The following is a 23,184-nucleotide window of genomic DNA, read 5'->3' on the forward strand; positions in this document are numbered from 1 at the left end:
AGATGGGTGCTTTTGTTGTAGGTTTCCTCATGACTTCCTAAGTAGCTTAAATACTCATGTATGTGTGCATGTTTGGATTGTATTCTGACAAAAAGAGAAAGTCCAATGAAATACATATGATTTATGTTGCTTATCTCAGAAGTCTTATTCTACCTCACAGTGTCATTTTCCATCTTTATAATTTTTGCATCACGTGGTGTGTGTGTGTGTATGAGATATAGCATTACTCCTGTTTGACAATATGTCCTTCAGAAATCTTTGCTTCCAATTAAAAATATATTGGCCACATTGAAACTTAGAATAAACTATAAAAGGATTACAAATTTCTGTTCTCTTTGCATCAGATGTAGCCAATATTTTTATGGTTTTATAGTTGTTTTATTTTCTTTGATATCACCCCAATAGTCATTTTAAACTTGACATACTTCTTTTCTAGTGAAAAATTTCAATTGTAATTCTGCTTTCAAAGGCGGAGATGATATTTAGGAATATATTTCCTTAATGTAGCAGGATTCATTGCTATTGCTATACATTTTTTGAAAAATGAACGTTTTTCTCTTTGCTTCCTCATCTCTCTTTAAAAAAAAATTTGGAGTATAGTTCCTTTACAATATTGTGTTAGTTTCTACTGTACAGCATAGTGAATCAACTATGCATGCATGCTAAGTCACTTCAGTCGTGTCCGAATCAACTATATGTATATACGTTTCCTCACTTTTGATTTCCTTCCTATTTAGGTTACCACAGAGCACTGAGTAGAGTTCCCTCTGCTATACAGTATGTTTCCATTATCTATGGGAGCTTAGTTTAATATACATAAAATTATGGCTGAAATAAAGAACAAGGCAAGACAAGGTATAATTGATACATGACACAAATTTTAAGTGCTGTTAACATTTAGCAGATGTAAATATTGCCTTTAAGAAGAATAGAGATTTTCCAAATTTTCTAACACTCATTTTATTAATTTTAGTCAGTGGCCAATGGAAAATTTAAGACCCAAGGAAAATTTAAGACCCGAGGATGATAAACTATGCCATTTGAAGGGTTGTTAGAAGATAAGAAGATTGCTTATTTAGCGACATAATGATAGCTTTAAAAGCCAACAATTTATTTAAAAATGTAAAGACCTATTTGATAATGAATATTTTTCCTGCTCTTTACTTAACAGGATATGATATGATATTTTAATTTCCTTATGATAATATATAACATTTAAAAATAATATTGAATATCTTCCTTTTTTAGGTACTGATATAATTAAGTATGGATTTCCCAGGTGGTTCTAGTGGTAAAGGGCCTGTCTGCCAAAGAAATAGACATTTTATTTTATTTTGCATTCCCTTGTCATCGTCATATTATTTTTTTAATAAGTTTACTTATTTTAGTTGGAGACTAGTTACTTTACAATACTGTTGTGGTTTTTGCCATACATCGACATGAATCAGCCACAGGTGTACATTTTCTGATTATCATTATACATTTTAAAAAATATAAACACTTTTTCTCTTTGCTTCTTCATCTCTTTTTAACTTGTTCTCTTGTGTATAATTGTGAGTTTGCAGTTTATTCTGAAAAATGTAGAAAGTCTAATACAGGACCAGTGATGGACATTGTTTATCCAAGATGTCCTTTCTATCTCCTTCTCCAGAGTCATTTCCTGTCTTGATTCCTTTGACACCAAAGGGTGAACGAAAGTAAAACAATCTTTTCCCTGATTTCTGGAAATGTCTTCAGATCTTATAGAAAATGAGGTCATGTTGAACCAAAGGCTAAAGTATGGCAGTATTTAAAATTTTTTTTTATTTCTTCCTCACATTGGGTCATCATTTTGAATGTATTTTGAGTTCTTTTTTTTTTTTTTATGTGAAGAGGAAAGTGTCAAGTCCCCAATGTCAAGCAACTTCTTTGCCTACCTAGTCATGGATTCATTCTTTTTTGGTATTTTATCTTCAAGTCTCTATGCGTGCTTTTATGTGGCTTTGTCTCAGTATTTTGTCTTTCCAACTGAAATTCATCATCTTTATTTCTCGTTCAATTTCTCTCATTATGATTTCTTTATTTTTTTGTTTTTTAATTTTTATGATTTCTTTAATTTTTTGTTTTTTGATTTTATGATTTCTCTAATTTTTTGTTTTTTAATTTTTATGATTTCTTTAATTTTTTGTTTCAACTGGCATAAACAGACCTTCCTGCCGTGTAAATTTATTAACTATACATTTCTAAAGTATTGACATTCTCAGAGACTAGTTTGAAATGCCCAGGTCATTTATTTCAATTTCCATATGCTGTGTCTAGAGCATCATTTCCTTACTTTCATGTGATTTAATTAAGATGAACTTCATTTAGCCATGCATTTAAATAGAAATCTGTATTTTAAGAAGTTATAGTTTACTCAGTTGCTGAGAACTTTGTGAAAAGAAGCACTCAGGAAACTAACATGATATTTTTCTATTAGCAGTGATTCAGATTCTTTTAATTCAGTGAGTGTGGCTATTGTGTACAACAAGCACTACCAAAATAATAAGTATTGTCTCTAAATTTAATACCAGTCAAGGAACTTATGAAGGCTAACCTCCAAGAAATAGAAATTTAAACAACCTAAATCAAGATAATTTTATAAGATAATAATTGGAAGAAAAAAAAAATTTTTTTCCAATACAGAAAGTTCACTCATTTTTCTCCTTTTCATTTTTTAAAGAAATTCTTTGCAAAAAAAGAAATTGCATAAAAGCAGGATGTCAGAAACATTTTTTAAAAGTTACCACTATTAGTACTGTTTGTGATGTTTTCCCTAAGTAAATTCATTCAGTTTTTTCTTTTGTAATCTTAACCAATATTCTCCTGAAAATGGTAGTTTTCAGCTGCAGTTTGTATATGTGTGTGTGCTGGCACATGTGTGTGTATTTTGTGGATTGGCCTGCATCCTGGTACATTTAACATTGCATGTGAATTTTCATCAAATGTGCATATTCTTTCTTTTCTGTTCTCTAACACTTATTTGGATTTTTTCATTTTATTTTTCTGACCAGCTTCTGAAAAAATTTGGTAAATTTCTCTGACAAGTGTTTTACTCCAATAAGACTCTAAATGACTGCTTCCATTGAGTCTTTCACATTCCCTTTCTTTTAACTATACACCATCTTTTGGCATGCCCTAGCATTCAATGTCTGTTATTTTCTCTTATTTTGTTTCATAAACATCATCCATATTAAGTTGTCTCAAATACTGCTTTTCTACCCTCTAGCCTCATTCTTTTATTTTTTCAGAACCATGCTCCTTCTCTCTAAACACTGCCTTCTTTTATTCAGTAGAGTCTCACCACAGTTTCCATGTGAATGTTGTGAAACAAAAGGGAAGAGACTGATGGGTACATGATTGCATTTTGCATATATTTTCTGAAAGCTGTCTATTGTTAGTGCAAGTGCCATATATTCAAAATTCAAAGTCCTTTACTATGCAGTTGCTATCTGCCCAAACTTTAGGAGATGAGAGCTAAGACTTCATTCTTTCTCAGTGATGCTTCTTGGCCTATGGTCCTTTTAAGGACTATGTAAACTCAGATATCCTTCATGGTTTCAGTGTGGTTTTCAGGCTCCCTCTTTCACTGACTTTGATCCTATCACCCAAGTGCCCTAAATAACAAACATTTAATGGTATACCCTGGGTTTATTTTCTGTCCTACTATAGTAATTGTTCTGATTTTTTCTTGCATTTTTATTCCGACATTATTATTAATTTAGCAAACTGCCCTTATTTTTAGATTTTGGTAGAAGAATTTTTAATTTAAGGAAACATACAACACATTTCCCAATATTGAAATGTTATGTGAATGCCATGAGAAACTATAATCATAAGATACTCCCAAAAGATTTTTTCATAATACAATGATATAAACATTCAAAGTTTAACATCCTTGATTTCCTAATGATGGTTTTCAAACTGTATTGTGTTTACAGGTTTAATGAACCTAGAAATATACCTCTTCTATATACTGAGCAGCCTTCATAAGACTACAGTTACAGATACTATTTTAGACTGACCAGTGCTTTTACTGAAAGCTTCTTTGTGTGCATGGGTGCGTGCGTGCTTGGTCACTTCAGTTGTTTCTGACTCTTTGTGATCCCATGGCCCACATCCTTCCAGACCCCTCTATCCATGGGGTTCTCCAGGCAAGAATACTGAAGTGAATTGTCATGCTCTCATCCAGGGGATCTTCCCAACCCAGGGACTGAACCCATGTCACTTACATCTCCTGCATTGGCAGGTGAGTTCTTTACGTTTAGGGCCACCTGAGAAGCCATAGGCTTCTTTGTGCTCAGTTGCTCATTCGGTTCCAACTCATTGCGACCCCATGGACTGTAGCCTGCCAGTCTCCTCTGTCCATGGAATTTTCTTTATGACTTGCTAAATATGATTGCAGCCATCTCAAGTTAATGCTTTTTTATATATAGTAAGATACAAGAGTCGGGGCTTATTGAAATTATTCCTTTGATATGCATCCTAACTACTGGGGCCAGTATTCTGTTTTTCTCCATCCTGAATCCCCCCAGTGTACACCATCTGGTTCTGTTGTCTTCATCGTAGGTAACATTCATTGTTTACCAAAATGTCAGGCAACATTTTTTTGTCTGCAAGAAAAAATTGTCACCAGTTTTCCAAGATAAAAATATTTGCTTCCTTATTATTTTTCAGGACTTTTTCTTTGTTTTTTTCTTTTCTTCTAATTACATCCATCTTATCTATTTACTGAGCAGTGGAAATTTTATTTTCACTTTCATTTACTGGTTTTCCTTGAAATTTACATGAGTTTTTCCATTATATTTTTCAGAACAACTCAAGAAGGAAATTGGTAAGTTTAATTACTCTTTTCAAAAGATTTATTTCCTAGATATATTTTTTCCTCTTATTTCTTGACATGCACCTCTTACATAATCCTGTCTTTCCTTTGCCTGCTTGTGAATTTAAAATGACCTTATCCATTTTCTTTTTGGCATCCTGAACTTCTAATAAAATTCCCATATTAACTCTCTTAATTTTTTCCTCTACCTTTTTATTCTATCCCTTTTCTTTTATCTTCCTAGTGATTACCATAACTTTGTTATAAGGTTGGTGAAAAAAAAAAAAAAAAAAAAAGGTTGGTGAGATGAAAGGGATTAGGCTAAGAACAGTGTGGTTATTTTCATTCAGTAGAAAACTTGCCTTAACTTCGGTTTTTCCTCATGTGCTCTGAGATTGAGTCCCAATTTTTTATATATTATACTCTTTCAATTTAAGAACAGGGTTCAGACTCCAAAGTTGCTGAATAAGATACGTTCCTCCTTTGATGACCTTTTAAATATTTTGCATATACTAATGTCAAGTGTAATCTTGATACACTTTGCTTGGCCATAATCTACAGTGATCTTAGGCATATAAATATTTTTTATATAACTTTGCATCGTTGTTTCTTTCCAACCAAAATTATTACCCTTCATTCATTTTTATTTTAACCACTTATTAGTTGATTCAACAAATTTCTCTTCCTTCAGGGCCTTGAGCATTTTTCAGTCACTCAGATAAACTTCATTGATAATATATCTCTAAATCTTATGGTTAATTTCTAAGATTATTCTATTTTATTTTAGTATTTTACTATAAAAATATTAAATCCTCATGTCCTTTCATATCAGATTATATTCTTCATACTATAGTGGAATTTCCAGGTGAAATGAGCTTTAGACATTTCTTTCATTGCTTTTGAAATGGACATTACTTAGCAAGTTTCAGACACAAATATTGACAGATGTATGGCATTACTGGCATCTTCTTTGTGATGTTAAGAAAATCTATTTATATATACATACATGATTGTGTCTTTTCTTTCAGAGAAGAAGAAGGCTCAATTCAAGTCTGGTGAGTAATGATCATCTCTCAGAAACCTTCACTGTTCTGTTTTTCTTAGATTCTGCCCCTATGTCAGTGGAATAGAATGCAGAAATACAACAGAAGTGTTTAGTGTAAGCACAGCAGCATTGGAAGCATTATCTTTATTAGTATCAATGCTTTCAATAAATTCTCTCTGAAATGCAAGCCACTAATTATTCAGCCTGTAATTCTTCCCCTCCCCTTTCATTCATTTCTTCCTTCCTTCCTTCCTTCCTTCTATGCTCCTTCCTTCATGCTCCTATCCCTGCCACCTTTGCTTTTTTCTATATTTCTTTCTATCCTCCACCTAATCATTTTGATCACCATGTTTGAATGTTGGAATATGAGGATATAGGAAAGAAAGAGGAAGTTTAAAGGATTCAGTAGAAGAAATAGAGCAAAGGCAAATATTTCTTATATTTGTTTTTAATATAACAAAAAAGACAATGAAAGAATAAAAGGATAAAAGTAAAGCTTTTTCTATTTTGTTCTTTTGCAGTATGGAGAGAAACACCATTGTATCCTGGTGAGCAATACAGACTCTGATGAAGAATATCCTATTATCATAGATTTTATAGAACATTTAGTGTGTGCAAAACATTTGCTGAAAATTAAGGAAACACTAAGCATTTATTTCATGAATTCAATAGATAACTCATTATTCTAACAGATAATAGTGTGCCTGGAGCTTTGCATTTTAGTAGTTTTATTATTTTTGATTGCAGGTAGCATTATGTTTTCAGTGTAGATGGAATCATTTTCATCTGCTAAAATTTGAGGAATCTAAAGTGAACAATAAGTTATTTGGCCAGACTCATCATATACTATATGTCCTTTCAAACATCCTAAATAGATTACAAATATTTATCCTATATGAATTTTGGATGAGGAGAGCATAGGGACAAGGCAGGTCTACAAGACATATATAGTTTAGCATCTTGTAAAAAGAGGTTCAAGTATATAAAAGAGGTTTTTTCTTTGTTGTTTGCTGTTATTCTTGAATTAAGGAGTTTATTACTATAGTGCTCTGGACAGTTGGGCAGCTCTACCTGTCAGACGGTGGATTCTCATGTTCATTTGTTCTTTGCAGATTGGAGAAAAGAAGAGTTCCAGACTGGTGAGTCTATCATAGTCCAAGACAGACCCTGTATCTTGTAGGTAGTCCCAGGGAAGATGCAGAGAGGTGAACTGGACCTCCCAGGGCCAGAGGAGCCCTCACAGAAGGGAGACTCTGGCCTAAACCTACTGAGACCCTCCCAGAAACCTGATCTCTTGTCTTTGCAGTAAATCTGACTCTGGATGCAGCCACTGCCCATCCTGCCCTCTTCCTGTCTGAAGAGGGGAGAAGAGTAACCTGGAAAGAACCATCTCAGGAACTTCCCAGCTGCTCACAGAGATTTGTCTCCCTTCCCTGTGTGCTTGGTCAGCTGCATGTCAGCTCAGGGAAATGCTTTTGGGAGGTGGAGGTTAAGAACGCACATTCCTGGGACCTGGGAGTTTGTAGGGATAATGTAGCAAGGAATGGGAGGGTCACAATGTCACCACAGAGTGGCTTCTGGGCCATTAGGCTCTATGAAGGGGAGTACTGGGGCCTCACATCCCCAGAAACTTCTCTTACTCTAAAAGAAAAACCCTGTAGGGTGCGGGTATTCCTGGATTATGAGGCTGGAGATGTATCTTTCTATAACATGACAGATGAATCCCATATATTCACATTTTCCAAGCAAACATTTTATGGTGTCCTAAGACCACTTTTTAGACTTTGGTCCTCTGACTCAGGCTCCTTGACGATTGTCCAAGTGGAGTAGAACACATTAATATTGTAATTTGTGTGCCTACCTTTCCCTGACAATTACAATTCTCCCCACTAGACACAAACTGATTCTTTTTCTTCCTCCCTTACTGGTTTATTCTCAAGATGAAGCTCTGATACACAGACTGGTGGTTGCCCTCATATCAACTCTTATGATTATGCCTATGACATCCTAGTACAAAGATTAGATTTCTTAGCATTCCCTGCCAAATGTGACTAAATTATGACCAGTGCATTATAAGATGAATTAGTATCTATGATCTTTGGAATGCGTCTTTAAAGGAAAATTATGTGATGTTCTTATTTTCTTTAATTTTTCTGATGCCTGGAATGTGGCATAATGGATGGATCTCTAAGAACATCTCAGATCATGTAATATTATCATGTGATATGATATACATGGATGAGAAGATGGAATCACCTTGGGGTTTTGACAACTTTATGAAACTACTCTATGCCCTATTATTTACTACCCATAAGAAATAAAATTTTACATCCTTAAGTCATTTGCATGCTGAATTTTTGTCAGTTGTGATTCAATTCAATACTAACTCAGTATTAAAGCACCCTCCTATTAAGAATGGTAGCAGATGACACCTATAGTTGAATATTCAGATGAAACTAGAGTTTGGGTGGTAGTTGGACAAGCTAGACAGGAAGGCTAGAGAAACTAGATACACTGAGGAGGGTGGTGAAGATGAGGCAGATATTTGGCTCAATTCCAGCAGCAGGAAAAAGAAGGAGCCCATCAAGTTAGGAAGATCTCAAATAACATAATAGCAGGGACAGGTAGACGGGTATCCATCTCAAAAAGGGCCCTTCATGAGGACAAAGCAGAAAAAACTAGACAGATTCTGTTGGCCATGCCTAGCAAACAGAAACCAAATCAAGTAGATAGTTGGTATAGGAAGGACAGAATGTAGTCCTCAACAAGTGGAGATCCAATATTGAAATTGAGTCTAGCACTAGCTGTCTACTTGAGGCTGGCATTAGTAATATCAAACCAGGAACAATAGGCAAATCTATACACAAGAAGACAAGGCAAAATCTCAGCATGAACTATATAGACCCAAAGTCGTCAAACTGAAATGTAAACAAAGTGACTAGTTTTTGAGACATCCAAACAATGACTATAATAAACTAAAATAAATGCCCATGAATTCATGTTACTGTTGTTGTTCAGTCACTCAGTCTTGTCTGACTCTTTGCAATCCCATGGACTGCAGCACACCAGGCTTCCCTGTCCTTCACCATCTCCCAGTTTGCTCAAACTTATGTCCTTTGCCATCCAACCATCTCATCCTCTGTTGTCCCCTTCTCCTCCTGCCCTCAATCTTTCCCAGCATCAGGGTCTTTTCAAATGAGTTGGCTCTTTGCATCAGGTGGCCAAATTATTGGAGCTCTATCTTCAGCATCAGTCCTTCTAATGAATATTCAGACTTGATTTCATTTAGGATGGATTGGCTTGATCTCCTTGCTGTCCAAGGGACTCTCAAGAGTCTTCTCCAGCATCACAATTTGAAGACATCAATTCTTCAGTGCTCAGCCTTTTTTATTGTCCAGCTTTCATATCCATATGTGACTACTGGAAAAACCATATCTTTGACAATATGTATCTCTGTCGGCAAAGTAATACCTCTGCTTCTGATTGGTCATAACTTTTCTTCCAAAGAGCAAGTGTCTTTCAATTCCATGGCTGCAGTCACCGTCTGCTTTGATTTTGGAGCCCAAAAGTCTATCACTGTTTTCATTGTTTCCCCACCTATCTGCCATGAGGTGATGGGGCCAGATGCCATGATCTTCATTTCTTTAATGTTGAGTTTTAAGCCAGCCTTTTCACTCCCCTCTTTCACCTTCATCAAGAGGCTTTTTAGTTCCTCTTCACTTTCTGCCATAAGGGTGGTATCATCTGCATATCTGAGGTTATTGATATTTCTCCTGGCCATCTTGATTCCACCTTGTGCTTCATCCAGCTCAGCATTTTGTAGGATGTACTCTGCATAGAAGTTATATAAGCAGATTGACAATATACAACCTTGACATACTACTTTCCCAGTTTAGAACTAGTCAGTTCTTGCATGTCTGGTTCTAACTGTTCTAACTGGTTCTTAATCTGCATGCAGATTTCTCAGGAGGCAGGTCAGGTGGTCTGGCATTCCCATCTCTTTAAGAATTTTCCAGTTTGTGGTGATCCACACAGTCAAAGGCTTTGGCATAGTCAATAAAGCAGAAATAGATGTTTTTCTGGAACTCTCTTACTTTTTAAATAATCCAATGGATGTTGGCAATTTGATCTCTGGTTCTTCTGCCTTTTCTAAAACCAGCTTGGACATCTGGAAATTCTCAGTTCACATCCTATTGAAACCTAGCTTGAAAGATTTTGAGCATTACTTTGCTAGCATGTGAGAAGAGTGCAATTGTGCAGTAGTCTGAACATCCTTTGGCATTGCCCTTCTTTGGGATTGAAATGAAAACTAACATTTTCCAGTCCTGTGGCCACTGCTGAATTTTCCAATGTTGCTGGCAGATTGAGTACAGCACTTTCACAGCATCATTTTTTAGGATTTGAAATAGCTCAACTGGAATTCCATCACCTCCACTAGCCTTGTTCATAGTGATGCTTCCTAAGGCCCACTTGACTTCGGACTCACCTGGCTCTAGGTGAGTGATCACACCATCCAGGTTAGCTAGGTCATTAAGATCTTTTTTTGTATAGATCTTCTGTGTATTCATGCCACCTCTTCTTAATATCTTCTGCTTCTGTTAGATCCATACAGCTTCTGTCCTTATTGTGCCTATCTTTGCATAAAATGTTCCTTTGATAACTCTAATTTTCTTGAAGAGATCTCTAGTCTTTCCCATTCTATTGTTTTCCTCCATTTCTTGGTATTGTTCATTTAAAAATGTTTTCTTATCATTCCCTGCTATTCTTTGGAACTTTGCATAGATAGATATATCTATCCTTTCCTCCTTTTCCTTTTACTCCTCTTCTTGTACCAGCTATTTTTAAGCCCTCCTCAGACAACCACTTCACCTTTTTGTATTACTTTTTCTTGGGGATGGTTTTGATCACTGCCTCCTGTACAATGTTATGAACCTCCATCCATAGTTCTCCGGGCACTCTATCAGTTCTAATCCCTTGAATCTATTTGTCATTTCCACTGAAATACATAAAATCTCATTATTGATCAACACTAATGAACATCTGGAATAAATCTGGAGATAAGAAACCATAATGTTGAACCTCAATTAAACAAAATGTTTACCTTAATTCTAGAAAAAAGAGACAAGTGAGAATTTAATTATTATTAGTTAGCCTGTATTACCAAAAAAAAGAACTATATTACAGATTTTTAATTTCATCAACAAAGTTGGTTTCCCTATTTTTTTTTTTTTTTTTATTAGTTGGAGGTTAATTACTTCACAACATTGCAGTGAGTTTTGTCATACATTGACATGATTCAGCCATGGAGTTACATGTATTCCCCATCCCGATGCCTCCTCCCACCTCCGTCTCCACCCAATTCCTCTGGGTCTTTTCAGTGCACCAGGCCCGAGCACTTGTCTCATACATCTCACTGGGCTGGCGATCTGTTTCACTATAGATAATATACATGCTGTTCTCTCGAAACATCCCACCCTCACCTTCTCCCACAGAGTCCAAAAGTCTGTTCTGTACATCTGTGTCTCGTTTTCTGTTTTGCATATAGGGTTAACATTACCATCTTTCTAAATTCCATATATATGTGTTAGTATACTGTAATGTTCTTTATCTTTCTGGCTTACTTCACTCTGTATAATGGGCTTCAGTTTCATCCATCTCATTAGAACTGATTTAAATGAATTCTTTTTAATGGCTGAGTAATATTCCATGGTGTATATGTGCCACAGTTTCCTTATCCATTCATCTGCTGATGGGCATCTAGGTTGCTTCCATGTCCTGGCTATTATAAACAGTGCTGTGATGAACACTGGGGTGCACGTGTCTCTTTCAGATCTGGTTACCTCGGTGTGTATGCTCAGAAGTGGTATTGCTGGGTCATATGGCAGATCTATTTCCAGTTTTTTAAGAAATCTCCACACTGCTCTCCATAGTGGCTGTGCTAGTTTGCATTCCCACCAACAGTGTAAGAGGGTTCCCCCTTCTCCACACCCTCTCCAGCATTTATTGCTTGTAGACTTTTGGATAGCAGTCATCCTGACTGGCGTGTAATGGTACCTCATTGTGGTTTTGATTTGCATTTCTCTGATAATGGGTGATGTTGAGCATCTTTTCATGTGTTTGTTAGCCATCTGTATGTCTTCTTTGGAGAAATGTCTGTTTAGCTCTTTGGCCCATTTTTTGATTGGGTCATTTATTTTTCTGGTATTGAGCTTCAGGAGTTGCTTGTATATTTTTGAGATTAATCCTTTGTCTGTTGTTTCATTTGCTATTATTTTCTCCCAATCTGAGGGCTGTCTTTTCACCTTGCTTATAGTTTCCTTTCTTGTGCAAAAGCTTTTAAGTTTCATTAGGTTCAACTTGTTTATTTTTGCTTTTATTTCCAATATTCTGGGAGGTGGGTCATAGAAGATCCTGCTGTGATTCATGTCGGAGAGTGTTTTGCCTATGTTCTCCTCTAGGAGTTTTATATTTTCTGGTCTTACATTTAGATCTTTAATCCATTTTGAGTTTATTTTTGTGTATGGTGTTAGAAAGTGTTCTAGTTTCATTCTTTTACAAGTGGTTGACCAGTTTTCCCAGCACCATTTGTTAAAGAGGTTGTCTTTTTTCCATTGTATATCCTTGCCTCGTTTGTCGAAGATAAGGTGTCCATAGGTTCATGGATTTACCTCTGGGCTTTCTATTCTGTTCCATTGATCCATATTTCTGTCTTTGTGCCAGTACCATATTGTCTTGATGACTGTGGCTTTGTAGTAGAGTCTGAAGTCAGGCAGGTTGATTCTTCCAGTTCCATTCTTCTTTCTCAAGATTGCTTTGGCTATTCGAGGTTTTTTGTATTTCCATACAAATTGTGAAATTATTTGTTCTAGTTCTGTGAAAAATACCATTGGTAGCTTGATAGGGATTGCATTGAATCTATAGATTGCTTTGGGTAGAATAGCCATTTTGACAATATTGATTCTTCCAATCCATGAACACGGTATATGTCTCCATCTGTTTGTGTCTTCTTTGATTTCTTTCATCAGTGTTTTATAGTTTTCTATGTATAGGTCTTTTGTTTCTTTAGGTAGATATACTCCTAAGTATTTTATTCTTTTTGTTGCAATGGTGAATGTTATTGTTTCCTTAATTTCTCTTTCTGTTTTCTCATTGTTCGTGTATAGGAATTCAAGGGATTTCTGTGTGTTAATTTTATATCCTGCAACTTTACTTTATTCGTTGATTAGCTCTAGTAATTTTCTGGTGGAGTCTTCAGGGTATTCTATGTAGAGGATCATGTCATCTGCAAACAGCGAGAGTTTTTCTTCTTCATTTCCTATCTGGATTCCTTTTACTTCCTTTTCTGCTCTGATTGCTGTGGCCAAAAATTCCAAAACTATGTTGAATAGTAGTGGGGAGAGTGGGCATCCTTATCTTGTTCCTGATTTTAGGGGAAATGCTTTCAATTTTTCACCATTGAGGGTAATGTTTGCTGTGGGTTTGTCATACATAGCTTTTATTATGTTGAGGCATGTTCCTTCTATTCCTGCTTTCTGGAGAGTTTTTATCTTAAATGGATGTTGATTTTGTCAAAGGCTTTTCCTGCATCTATTAAGATAATTGTATGATTTTTATCATATGTTTGAATTTTTAACAATTTTTTTCCTGTAATTGAGATTTAATCTTACTGCACTGTGGTCAGAAAAGATGACTGGAATGATTTCAATTTTTTTGAATTTTCCAAGACCAGATTTATGCCCAGGATGTGATCTATTCTGGAGAAAGTCCCGTGTGCACTTGAGAAAAAGGTGAAGTTGATTGTTTTGGGGTGAAATGTCCTATAGATATCAATTAGGTCTAGCAGGTCCATTGTGTCATTTGAGGTTTGTGTTTCCTTGTTAATTTTCTGTTTAGTTGATCTATCCATAGTTGTAAGTGGGGTATTAAAGTCTCCCACTATTATTGTGTTACTATTAATTTCCTCTTTCATACTCGTTAGCATTTGCCGTACATTTTGCGGTGCTCCTATGTTGGGTGCATATATATTTATAATTGTTATATCTTCTGCCTGGATTGATCTTTGATCATTATGTAGTGTCCTTCTTTGTCTCTTTTCACAATCTTTATTTGAAAATCTATTTTCTCTGATATGAGTATTGCGACCTCTGCTTTCTTTTGGTCTCCATTTGCGTGAAATATTTTTTCCAGCCCTTCACTTTTAGTCTGTATGTGTCTCTTGTTTTGAGGTGGGTCTCTTGTAGACAGCATATATAAGGGTCTTGTTTTTGTATGCATTCAGCCAATCTTTGTCTTTTGGTTGGGGCATTCAACCCATTTACATGTAAGGTAATTATTAATAGGTATGGTTCCGTTGCCATTTACTTTGTTGTTTTGGGTTCATGTTTATACAGCCTTTCTGCATTTCCTGTCTAGAGAAGATTCTTTAACATTTGTTGAAGAGCTGCTTTGGTGGTGCTGAATTCTCTCAGCTTTTGCTTGTCTGTAAAGCTTTTGAATTCTCCTTCATATCTGAATGAGATCCTTGCTGGGTACAGTAATCTAGGTTGTAGGTTATTCTCTTTCATTACTTTAAGTATGTCCCGCAATTCCCTTCTGGCCTGGAGGGTTTCTCTTGATAGATCAGCTGTTATCCTTATGGGAATCCCTTTGTGTGTTATTTGTTGTTTCTCCCTTGCTGCTTTTAATATTTGTTCTTTGTGTTTGATCTTTGTTAATTTGATTAATATGTGTCTTGGGGTGTTTCGCCTTGGGTTTATCCTGTTTGGGACTGTCTCGGTTTCTTGGACTTGGGTGGCTATTTCCTTCCCCATTTTAGGGAAGTTTTCAGCTATTATCTCCTCGAGTGTTTTCTCATGGCCTTTCTTTTTGTCTTCTTCTTCTGGGACGCCTATGATTCGAATGTTGGGGCGTTTCACATTGTCCCAGAGGTCCCTGAGTTTGTCCTCGTTTCTTTTGATCCTTTTTTCTTTTTTCCTCTCTGCTTCATTTATTTCCACCATTTTATCTTCTACCTCACTTATCCTATCTTCTGTCTCCGTTATTCTACTCTTGGTTCCCTCCAGAGTGTTTTTGATCTCTTTTATTGCATTATTCATTTTTAATTGACTCTTTTTTATTTCTTTTAGGTCTTCATTAAACATTTCTTGCATCTTCTCAATCTTTGTCTCCAGGCTATTTATCTGTAACTCCATTTTGTTTTCAAGATTTTGGATCATTTTTATTATCATTATTCTAAATTCTTTTTCAGGTAGATTCCCTGTCTCGTCCTCTTTTGTTTGACTTGGTGGGCATTTTTCATGTTCCTTTACCTGTTGGGTATTTCTCTGCCTTTTCATCTTGTTTAGATTGCTGTGTCAGGAGTGGGCTTTCTGTATTCTGGAGGTCTGTGGTTCCTTTTTATTGTGGAGGTTTTACCCAGTGGTTGGGGTTGGATGATTGGCTTGTCAATGTTTCCTGGTTAGGGAAGCTTGCGTCAGTGTTCTGGTGCGTGGAACTAGATTTCTTCTCTCTGGAGTGCAATGGAGTGCCCAGTAATGTGTTTTGAGATGGGTCTATGTGTTAGTTGTGACCTTGGGCAGCCTGCATGTTGACGTTCAGGGCTGTGTTCCTCTGTTGCTGGAAAATTTGCGTGGTATGTCTTGCTCTAAAACTTATTGGCTCTTGAGTGGTGGCTAGTTTCAGTGTAGGTATGGAGGCTTTTGGACGGTCTCCTATTACTTAATGTTCCATGTAGTCAGGAGTTTTCTGGTGTTCTCAGGTTTTGGGCTTAAGTCTCCTGCCTCTAGATTTCAGTTTTATACTTCCAGTAGTCTCAAGACTTCTCCAACTATACAGCACTGATAATAAAACTTCTAGGTTAATGGTGAAAATATTCTCCACCATGAGGGACACCCAGAGAGGTTCACAGAGTTACATGAAGAGTAGGAGAGGGAGGAGGGTGATAGAGATGAGCAGGAGGAGAAAAAGGGGGACTCAAGAGGAGACAGACAGGTCTACGGAGTTGTCTGTTCCCAGAGTGTTCTCCGTAACTCAGACACCCACAAATATTCACAGAATTGGATTGGGAAGAGAAGGGGAAAGGAGGAAATAGAGGTGTTCTGAGGTAAAAAACGGAGAGTCAAGATTGGGAGAGAGTAATCAACACATTCCTGAATAAAAATGGGAACTGAATATTGGATTCTTAAATGTCCACAATTTATATCATATACTGAAAAACAAAGATTAAAAATCTAGAGTAGAGGTTAGACTCTTAAAAATACAATATTAAAAACAAAAACCGAAACACAACAAAATTATAGGATTATATATGAAGTTCGGTTTAAAAATAGGGCTTCTCTCTCTTTTTTTTTTTTTTTGTAAGGTTATAGTGTAATGAAAATGAAAATTAAGGAGTAGTAGAGGAGTAACAGAGGACTTTAAAAGGAAATAAGAAAAAAAGAAAAAGAGAAAAAGGAAAAAAAAAAAAAACAAGAAAAGAAAATTTTTTCCTAAGTAAAAAAATCATAAAAATCTATGAAAATGAAAGTTAAGGAATAATGGGGGAGTAATAGGGAATTTTAAAAGAAAATAAAAGAGAAAAAAGAAAATTTTTTTTTTTTTTTTTACTTAAAAATAAAAGTAAAATCTAGGAATTTCTCTGGAGCTGGTGCAGTCAGTGTGGGTTCGGTTCAGTTTCAGATAGCTCCTCGTTCCAGCTTACACTTCTCAATATCTACAGGCCCCTTCCAGTGTAGTTGGTGTTATCTACAGGGATTTTAATCTGCTGCACCGGTCCCTTCTGAAGTAGTTCCCTTTGTTTATTTGGCTTCTGTTTGCTGGTCTCTTCAGTGCCTAATTTCCGCCCTGACACAGGCGGGTGGAGGTGGTCTCTTATTCAGGTTGCTAGTTCCGTCGCGCTGCGGGGAGGGACTGGCGCTGCTTTCCCCGACTGCGCTGCTCAGGCTCCCGGATGCTCTATATGGAGTGTGCCCTGCGCTGCGCATGGTTCCAGCCCTCGGGTGTTCCACAAAAGCGCAGAACAAAAAGCTGCGCCTGAGTTTTGTGCCTTCCCCTTGATGGGGCGCACTCTCCCCGGGTGCGGCGTGCCTTTTCCCCTCCGCGGTCGCAGCCTCAGTTTCCGCCCGTGCCAGTCGGGTGTGTGTGCCTTCTCCCCTCGGCGTCCCAGCCCCAATCCCTGCCAGCGCTGGTCGGGTACATGCGCCCTGTGTCTAGCCGCGACCCTCCCAGCGGATGTCGACCATCCAGAATCTTAGGAAGTCTTTGATTAGAAACTGGAGGCCTGTTTGCAGTGTGGTAGGGGATGCCGTCTTTGGGGCCAAGTTTGCCCCTTTCCTCTCCCCACTGCCTCCTGCCTCTGGCGGGGATATGCCAGTCCGCAGCCTGCAAGCTCTTCTCTGGACTTGCTCAGACCCTTTGTTCTGCCAACAGCTGGCAGTGTACTTGGGCCGGTTAATTTTCTCTCTCTCTTGCTATCCCACAGTTTAAGTTGGTAACTCACAAAAGCTCCCTCCGATTGTCCTCAGGGCACTCAGGCCCGGTCCTTACCCTAAGCAATGCCGCCTGCTCCTCTCTGTTCTGCCCAAACTTGCTGGAGGCAGATGTGGGTGTCTGGGGTACTTTTCTGCTGGGAGTTGCTTTTAGGCACGTAATCTGTGGGTTTTATTTATTCTTTCCCTCCCAGTCAGGTTGCCCTCCGAGATTCAAAAACTTCCCCCAGACCCGCCAGTGTGAGGGTTTCCTGGTGTTTGGAAACTTCCTCTATTAAGACTCCCTTCCCAGGACGGATCTCCGTCCTTAGCTCTATTGTCTCTCTTATTATCTTTTATATTTTGTCCTACCTCCTTTCAAAGACAATGGGTTGCTTTTCTGGGCACCTGATGACCTCAGCTAGTGATCAGAAGATGTTTTGTGACGTTTGCTCTGCATTCAATTATTCTTTTGATGAATTTGTAGGAGAGAAAGTGGTCTCCCTGTCCTATTCCTCCGCCATCTTGCATGTTTGTTTTTTAACAAAGAAATCTACTATCTTTATTTGGCATTTAAATTGCTTTTATATATATTAAAAATTTAAACTTTAAAAACAAATTTCTCTAATTCTTTTTATTTCAAATTTTATATAGAAAGAATGATCATGAGAGGTAGAGGAGTTTGTCTTCTATTTCATGTGAAATTAAATCAAATTGAGCAGGGAAATTCACATTAAAATTTATTCCACTAAGAAACATAGTTAATTGGTGACTTGTGTTTCTGAGTAGAATGTGGTGGGTAATACTCTTAATAAAAAAAATGAGAATAAATGAAATGAGTAAGTTAAATCATAGATTTAAACAAGTCAAAATGACTGGGAAGAGCCAATTTTGTCTCCATGTTGGATTTGCTTCTTTGACTTTAACCTTGACATTGCTTTTGTTCACTGAAAGGATATTGTTTATACTTAATGGCCTGCCTTGGGAAACCTTATCCCTCTGCTTGAATGTTAAACCAAAATGCCTTTGTTTGGGACCCTGTCCACCTGTGGGTGGCTACAGGAAGGAAGAAATGAACCACATCCTGTCCCTGAGTCTTGCCGTTCTAGGAGGTATCTGTCAGATTAACTTCATTTCCTCACCTCCCCTCAACTCTGTTATATAAAAGAATCTGGTATCTAGACCCCGAGAAGATGGTTATTGAGACATTAGCCTGATTAGTAAGCCATGTACTTGATCTGCTGGCTTTCCTAATAAAGTCACATCCCTTGCCTCAACCTGGGAGCTTCCTAGGTAGCTCAGTGGTAAAAAATCTGCTTGCCAATGTGGGAGACACAGGAAACTCAGGTTAGATCCCTGGGTTGGGAAGATCCCCTAAAGAAGGAAGGAACAATCCATTCCAGTATTCTTTCTTGGGAAAGCCCATGGATAGAGGAGCCTGATGGGATACAGTCCATGGGGTCGCAAAGAGTTGGACAAACTCAGAAACTAAGCATGACATTTGCCTCACATCACATCTATACACTTATTGGCCTTTTGTGCTGCAAGCAGAGTGAGCTTGGTCTTAATGACCAAAAGCTAAGGAAGAAATACTGACTTGAACAAATAAGCTGATTCACTGGGCAGTTTATTTCCTGGGGGTCATTTGCTAATTCAGGAAAGGGCTTAGTTGGAGCAGAGGGACACTGGTATAGCCTTTGACAGACAGGTGAATCTGCAGCAATGAAGCAGAAATTAGAGGCCCGCACTCTGAGGCATATTTTTTCCCATGAGACATTTATTAAGTGCTGGGCAGTGCAGGAGGTTGGCAGGGGTAGCAGGGGAAAAGAGGAGAGTAGTATAATATTTCCCACAATTTTGAAGTGCTTGCAAGAAAAAGCTTACCTAGAAGGAAAAACTCTCAGCAAATATACATTTGTCAGGTTTTGAACCATGTTTTCAAAGATGGCAGAACTTAAACCTGTAGGAACCTGATCATTTGTACTTATATTCTGCTAAAATATCAGGTTGGATAGACAGAATTAAGATATCAAGCAAATACACCTGTACTCCCAGCAATAATTCTCTGAAATTATGACAAGAATGTAAAATTTCTATGGAAAGACTCATAAGTAAAAATAGAGAAAATAGTGTATCTTTCAAAAATGTATTTTCTCTGAAGAACAATGATCAGAAAACATTGAACCTCCTAAATATGAGTGGATAATTTGACACTTTTTGAGAATGATATTACATAGCGCAGGACAAAATTTCAGGAGTAAATGGTGAATTCATGTTTGTATACACTGAATTCAAAGAACAAATAAAATGACCAAAGTGAGATGTTCTAGAAGTCATTAAATATCTGTTGGGAGCTCAAGATGAATATAATTGGGGTCTAGGGAAGAGGTTAAGAGCTGGGATGTAGGCCTATAACAGGCTTACAGAGAACCATAGATACAAACCATTGATTCATGGGAATCAAACAAGATTTGAGTGTCATAGGCTTAATGACCACTACTGAAGACTGAATAAGGGTACACATGGTGGACAGATCTTTAAGGGAGAAAAATTACCTACCAAATTGGTGGTTAAAATGTCCTCAGGCTGTTTTTAAGAGGTGACTAACATAATATGCATAAGTAACGGATCCAGTGGAAAGTTAATATCTCTGGGGGCTAAGACCATACTAAACTGGAGGAAACATTATGAAAGCAAAGGGAACCATAGACTCTGGAGAAGAGGGACATCTCTGAGTGCTTGAGATGATGAGAAAGTGCAAGAAACCATGGGAGTGCTTGTGCAGGTAAATCATAGAAATTGTCCCAGTTGCAGTTTTGTTTCTCAGTTAATTATGGTCTAGATTTGTCACCATTTAATCTTTTTTTTTTTTTTTTTTGAGGGAGGAGCTCATACATTACCATGTCCCGTTAGGTTTGTATATCATAACCACAACCTTAGACTTAGCCCAGATTCAAGCTCCTGTTACTACCAACCAGTTAATACTGACTTCCATAGATGATGTTATTTATCTCTGTGCAGAAATGATCTTCCAACATTCTCTGGGGTCTTTGCATTTTTCTCTCTACCCTTTCTGAAAGTCTCTCTGATCTGTATATTTGCTTTTTATATCCTTTTCAAATCTTTCCTCTAATTGCTCTCATGCACCAATTTTATCATGGCCTTTGCCTCTGAAAAGTACCAATATTTTGGTTCCTTTTTACAAAACCCAGAAGATTCTCTAAGTTTTCAACACTGAAACACAAAAACAGTTTCTACATTAAGTTCCTCTCCCAGCAGTAAGAGCAATACCACCCCTCCCCAACCTATGGACAAAATTACAAAGGTAAACAAATTTATAGCCCAGAGAGATATCTTTGCTAAGTATTAGTTTCGACTGATTTATTTCTGTAATCATTCTTATCTGGGCAATAAAGACATTTATATTTCCTTCTCATATTTTCTAAAGTCCTATGTTCAAAGATCAAAAACATACTAAGAAGTGAGCAAAGAGAAAGAGAATGACAGGGAGACAGTCTCCTGATTACACTCAGTAGAGAATTCATGGAGAGAAATGGAGATGGGAAAATCAGCAAGCTCTTGAAAAGGAAGATGCATGAATTATGTCATATGAATGATTTAAAAATGTAGATTGCAATAGAGTCATAAAGATAATATAAAGGCATATAAATCCATTAATTCAACTGTTCATTTGTTCTAAAAGCACTTAACTCAGTTTTCACCCTTTTCCATACTGCACAAGCAAGTATGAATTAATAAAAATTTAAAAAACTGGAAAGCAAGGAATCTGAGCACTAGGTGGGTCAAGTAAATGATTATTCTTTTATTTGATATCTGACTTAATTCTATTATTGAAAATACATTTTGAGATAAAACTATGCACTTGGAGGAATGTACATCATGGCATTTCTTCATCTGCCCCTGTAAGAGGTGTGCCAGGCTCAATTCCCATTCTGACACCAACAGGTTGGGCCATGGAGTTCACACTTAAAGTAACACAGCACAAAATTACAAACACGCAAAATCACAACACACTCCAAAAGTAAAAAAAAATAATAATATATATATATTTATATATATAAATTTATATATATATTTATATTTATTATATATATATTTATAAATATTTATATATATATAAAACTTAGAAATGCCAAAAACTGAATGGAAGGGAAGTTACACAGAGGACTGACACACCTGAGTGAGACACAAGCTAGTCTCAATCTAGGGAAGCTGAGCCAGTCATTTTTACCAATAAGGTTAGGATTTAAAGTGAAGGATTTATGAAGATTCCCCAGAATGTGTTTATCAGTATTAACTTTTTTTTCTGTTCTCCATAGTGAGTTAACTGTAGAGAAACCATCCCCCACTTATCCAGTCAGCAATAGGCCAAAGATCTGTCACTGAGTAGCTTAGAAAGTTAAGTACAGTTACTTGGCAGAAATTCCTGATACTTTCATAGGATTTTTATGGTAGGACTTGGGTGTTATTTGGGGCTTAATCTTTTCCTGTTTGATATTTTTACACTGATATGGAACAACAATTTCACCAGTAGTAAGGCAGTGAATAGCAAGTAATAAGCTCATAGATTAAGAGGGATATGAAGACCATCACTTTGACATTGTGATATCTATACATTCACAAAACTATGGCCACAATTTTCTTCAAGTTCTTGAAGTTCTACAAAGCAAGGAAGAAAGAAGGATCTAGAGGAGCTTGCTCATCAGATGTCCTTCGTACATACAAGACCATTAAAACCTGCTTTTAATCGTTTCTGTTATTTTCAAAGTACATCCTCCAAATAGCAGAGTTCTGCATTTCTCATCTACAACATGTTCGGGATACATATTTTCACCACTCTCTCTGACAGGAGGAGGGGGTAGGTGTGGGAACATCTTGTGTTCAGTCATCCAAATTGCCCACCTGAGAGAAGGGATCATTCTCAGACATGGAATGAATGACTCCACTGCCAAAGAAATGCATGATGCTGATGTTAGCGTGGGGACTGACAGCCATGAGGGTCAATGGTGTTCTCAAGCAGGGACCAAAATGAGAGGAATCAAGATGTATCTAATATACTCTGGTAATAACCCCTAGAATTTAGTTTATATCCTAAAAAGCTAGTGCAAATGACCAACAAATGAAAGTTGGGTTGTTTCTGAGTTCTTGCCTGTAGCAACTATTAGAGTTTTTAATTTAGTTTTATGGATTGATATTGTTTAAGGCATGGGGGTATCCTGGAGAAAGTAAACACTTGACAATTGCAAATATCTATCAGGACTTTTTGCACAGACAGGTTATAAACAATTATGGAACTGTAAAATTAAGAATCAGCCACCCTCAGTGTCCCACATAGATTTTCCACAAACTTTAATAAGTTTAGATTGCAAATATATATATATATATATATATATATATATATATATATATATATATATATATATACACTTCCTTACTCTGAAAAAGGGAATAACAGAATTCTAGAAAGTCAGTATGATAATATTTTACTTAAATATCTACCTCTATGCTATTCTCTTGAAAATAATACAATAAAAGCAGGAAGAAGGACAGCCATTCTTCACAGACTTTTTAAATGTGTGTGTGTCTTCACAAGAGCGCATGTATCAGCTTTAGGTTCATGTGCGCCGTGTTTATTACCGTCCTATGAACGCAGAGGAGCAAAGTGCAGTCCAGAGTTCCCTTCTCTGCTGCTTCCTGCCCTCCTGCCGCCCTCATATCCCTGTTGGTCACAGAGCAGGGAGGAAGAAGCTGACTAAGCTTCAGTATTTCAGAGGGGGCTCAAGAGAAGAGAGGAAACTGACGCTGCTTTGGTG

The 23,184-nt window shown here is 37.0% G+C and overlaps 1 protein-coding gene across 1 annotated transcript in view; it reads left to right on the forward strand.

The window, feature by feature from the left end:
* Positions 1 to 8,189, forward strand: part of LOC136151626 (butyrophilin subfamily 1 member A1-like) — a 53,913-nt gene extending 45,724 nt beyond the window's left edge. The window contains exons 8-12 of the mRNA XM_065912897.1: positions 4,832 to 4,852; positions 5,869 to 5,895; positions 6,407 to 6,433; positions 6,998 to 7,024; positions 7,192 to 8,189. Of these exons, the coding sequence (XP_065768969.1) occupies positions 4,832 to 4,852; positions 5,869 to 5,895; positions 6,407 to 6,433; positions 6,998 to 7,024; positions 7,192 to 7,715 (626 nt within the window). The 3' untranslated portion in view covers positions 7,716 to 8,189. The remainder of the gene's footprint in view (positions 1 to 4,831; positions 4,853 to 5,868; positions 5,896 to 6,406; positions 6,434 to 6,997; positions 7,025 to 7,191) is intronic.
* The last annotated feature ends 14,995 nt before the right edge of the window (positions 8,190 to 23,184 follow it).

The sequence above is a fragment of the Muntiacus reevesi genome, chromosome 20 (assembly GCF_963930625.1).
Source record: "Muntiacus reevesi chromosome 20, mMunRee1.1, whole genome shotgun sequence".
Classification (NCBI taxonomy): Eukaryota; Metazoa; Chordata; class Mammalia; order Artiodactyla; family Cervidae; genus Muntiacus; species Muntiacus reevesi.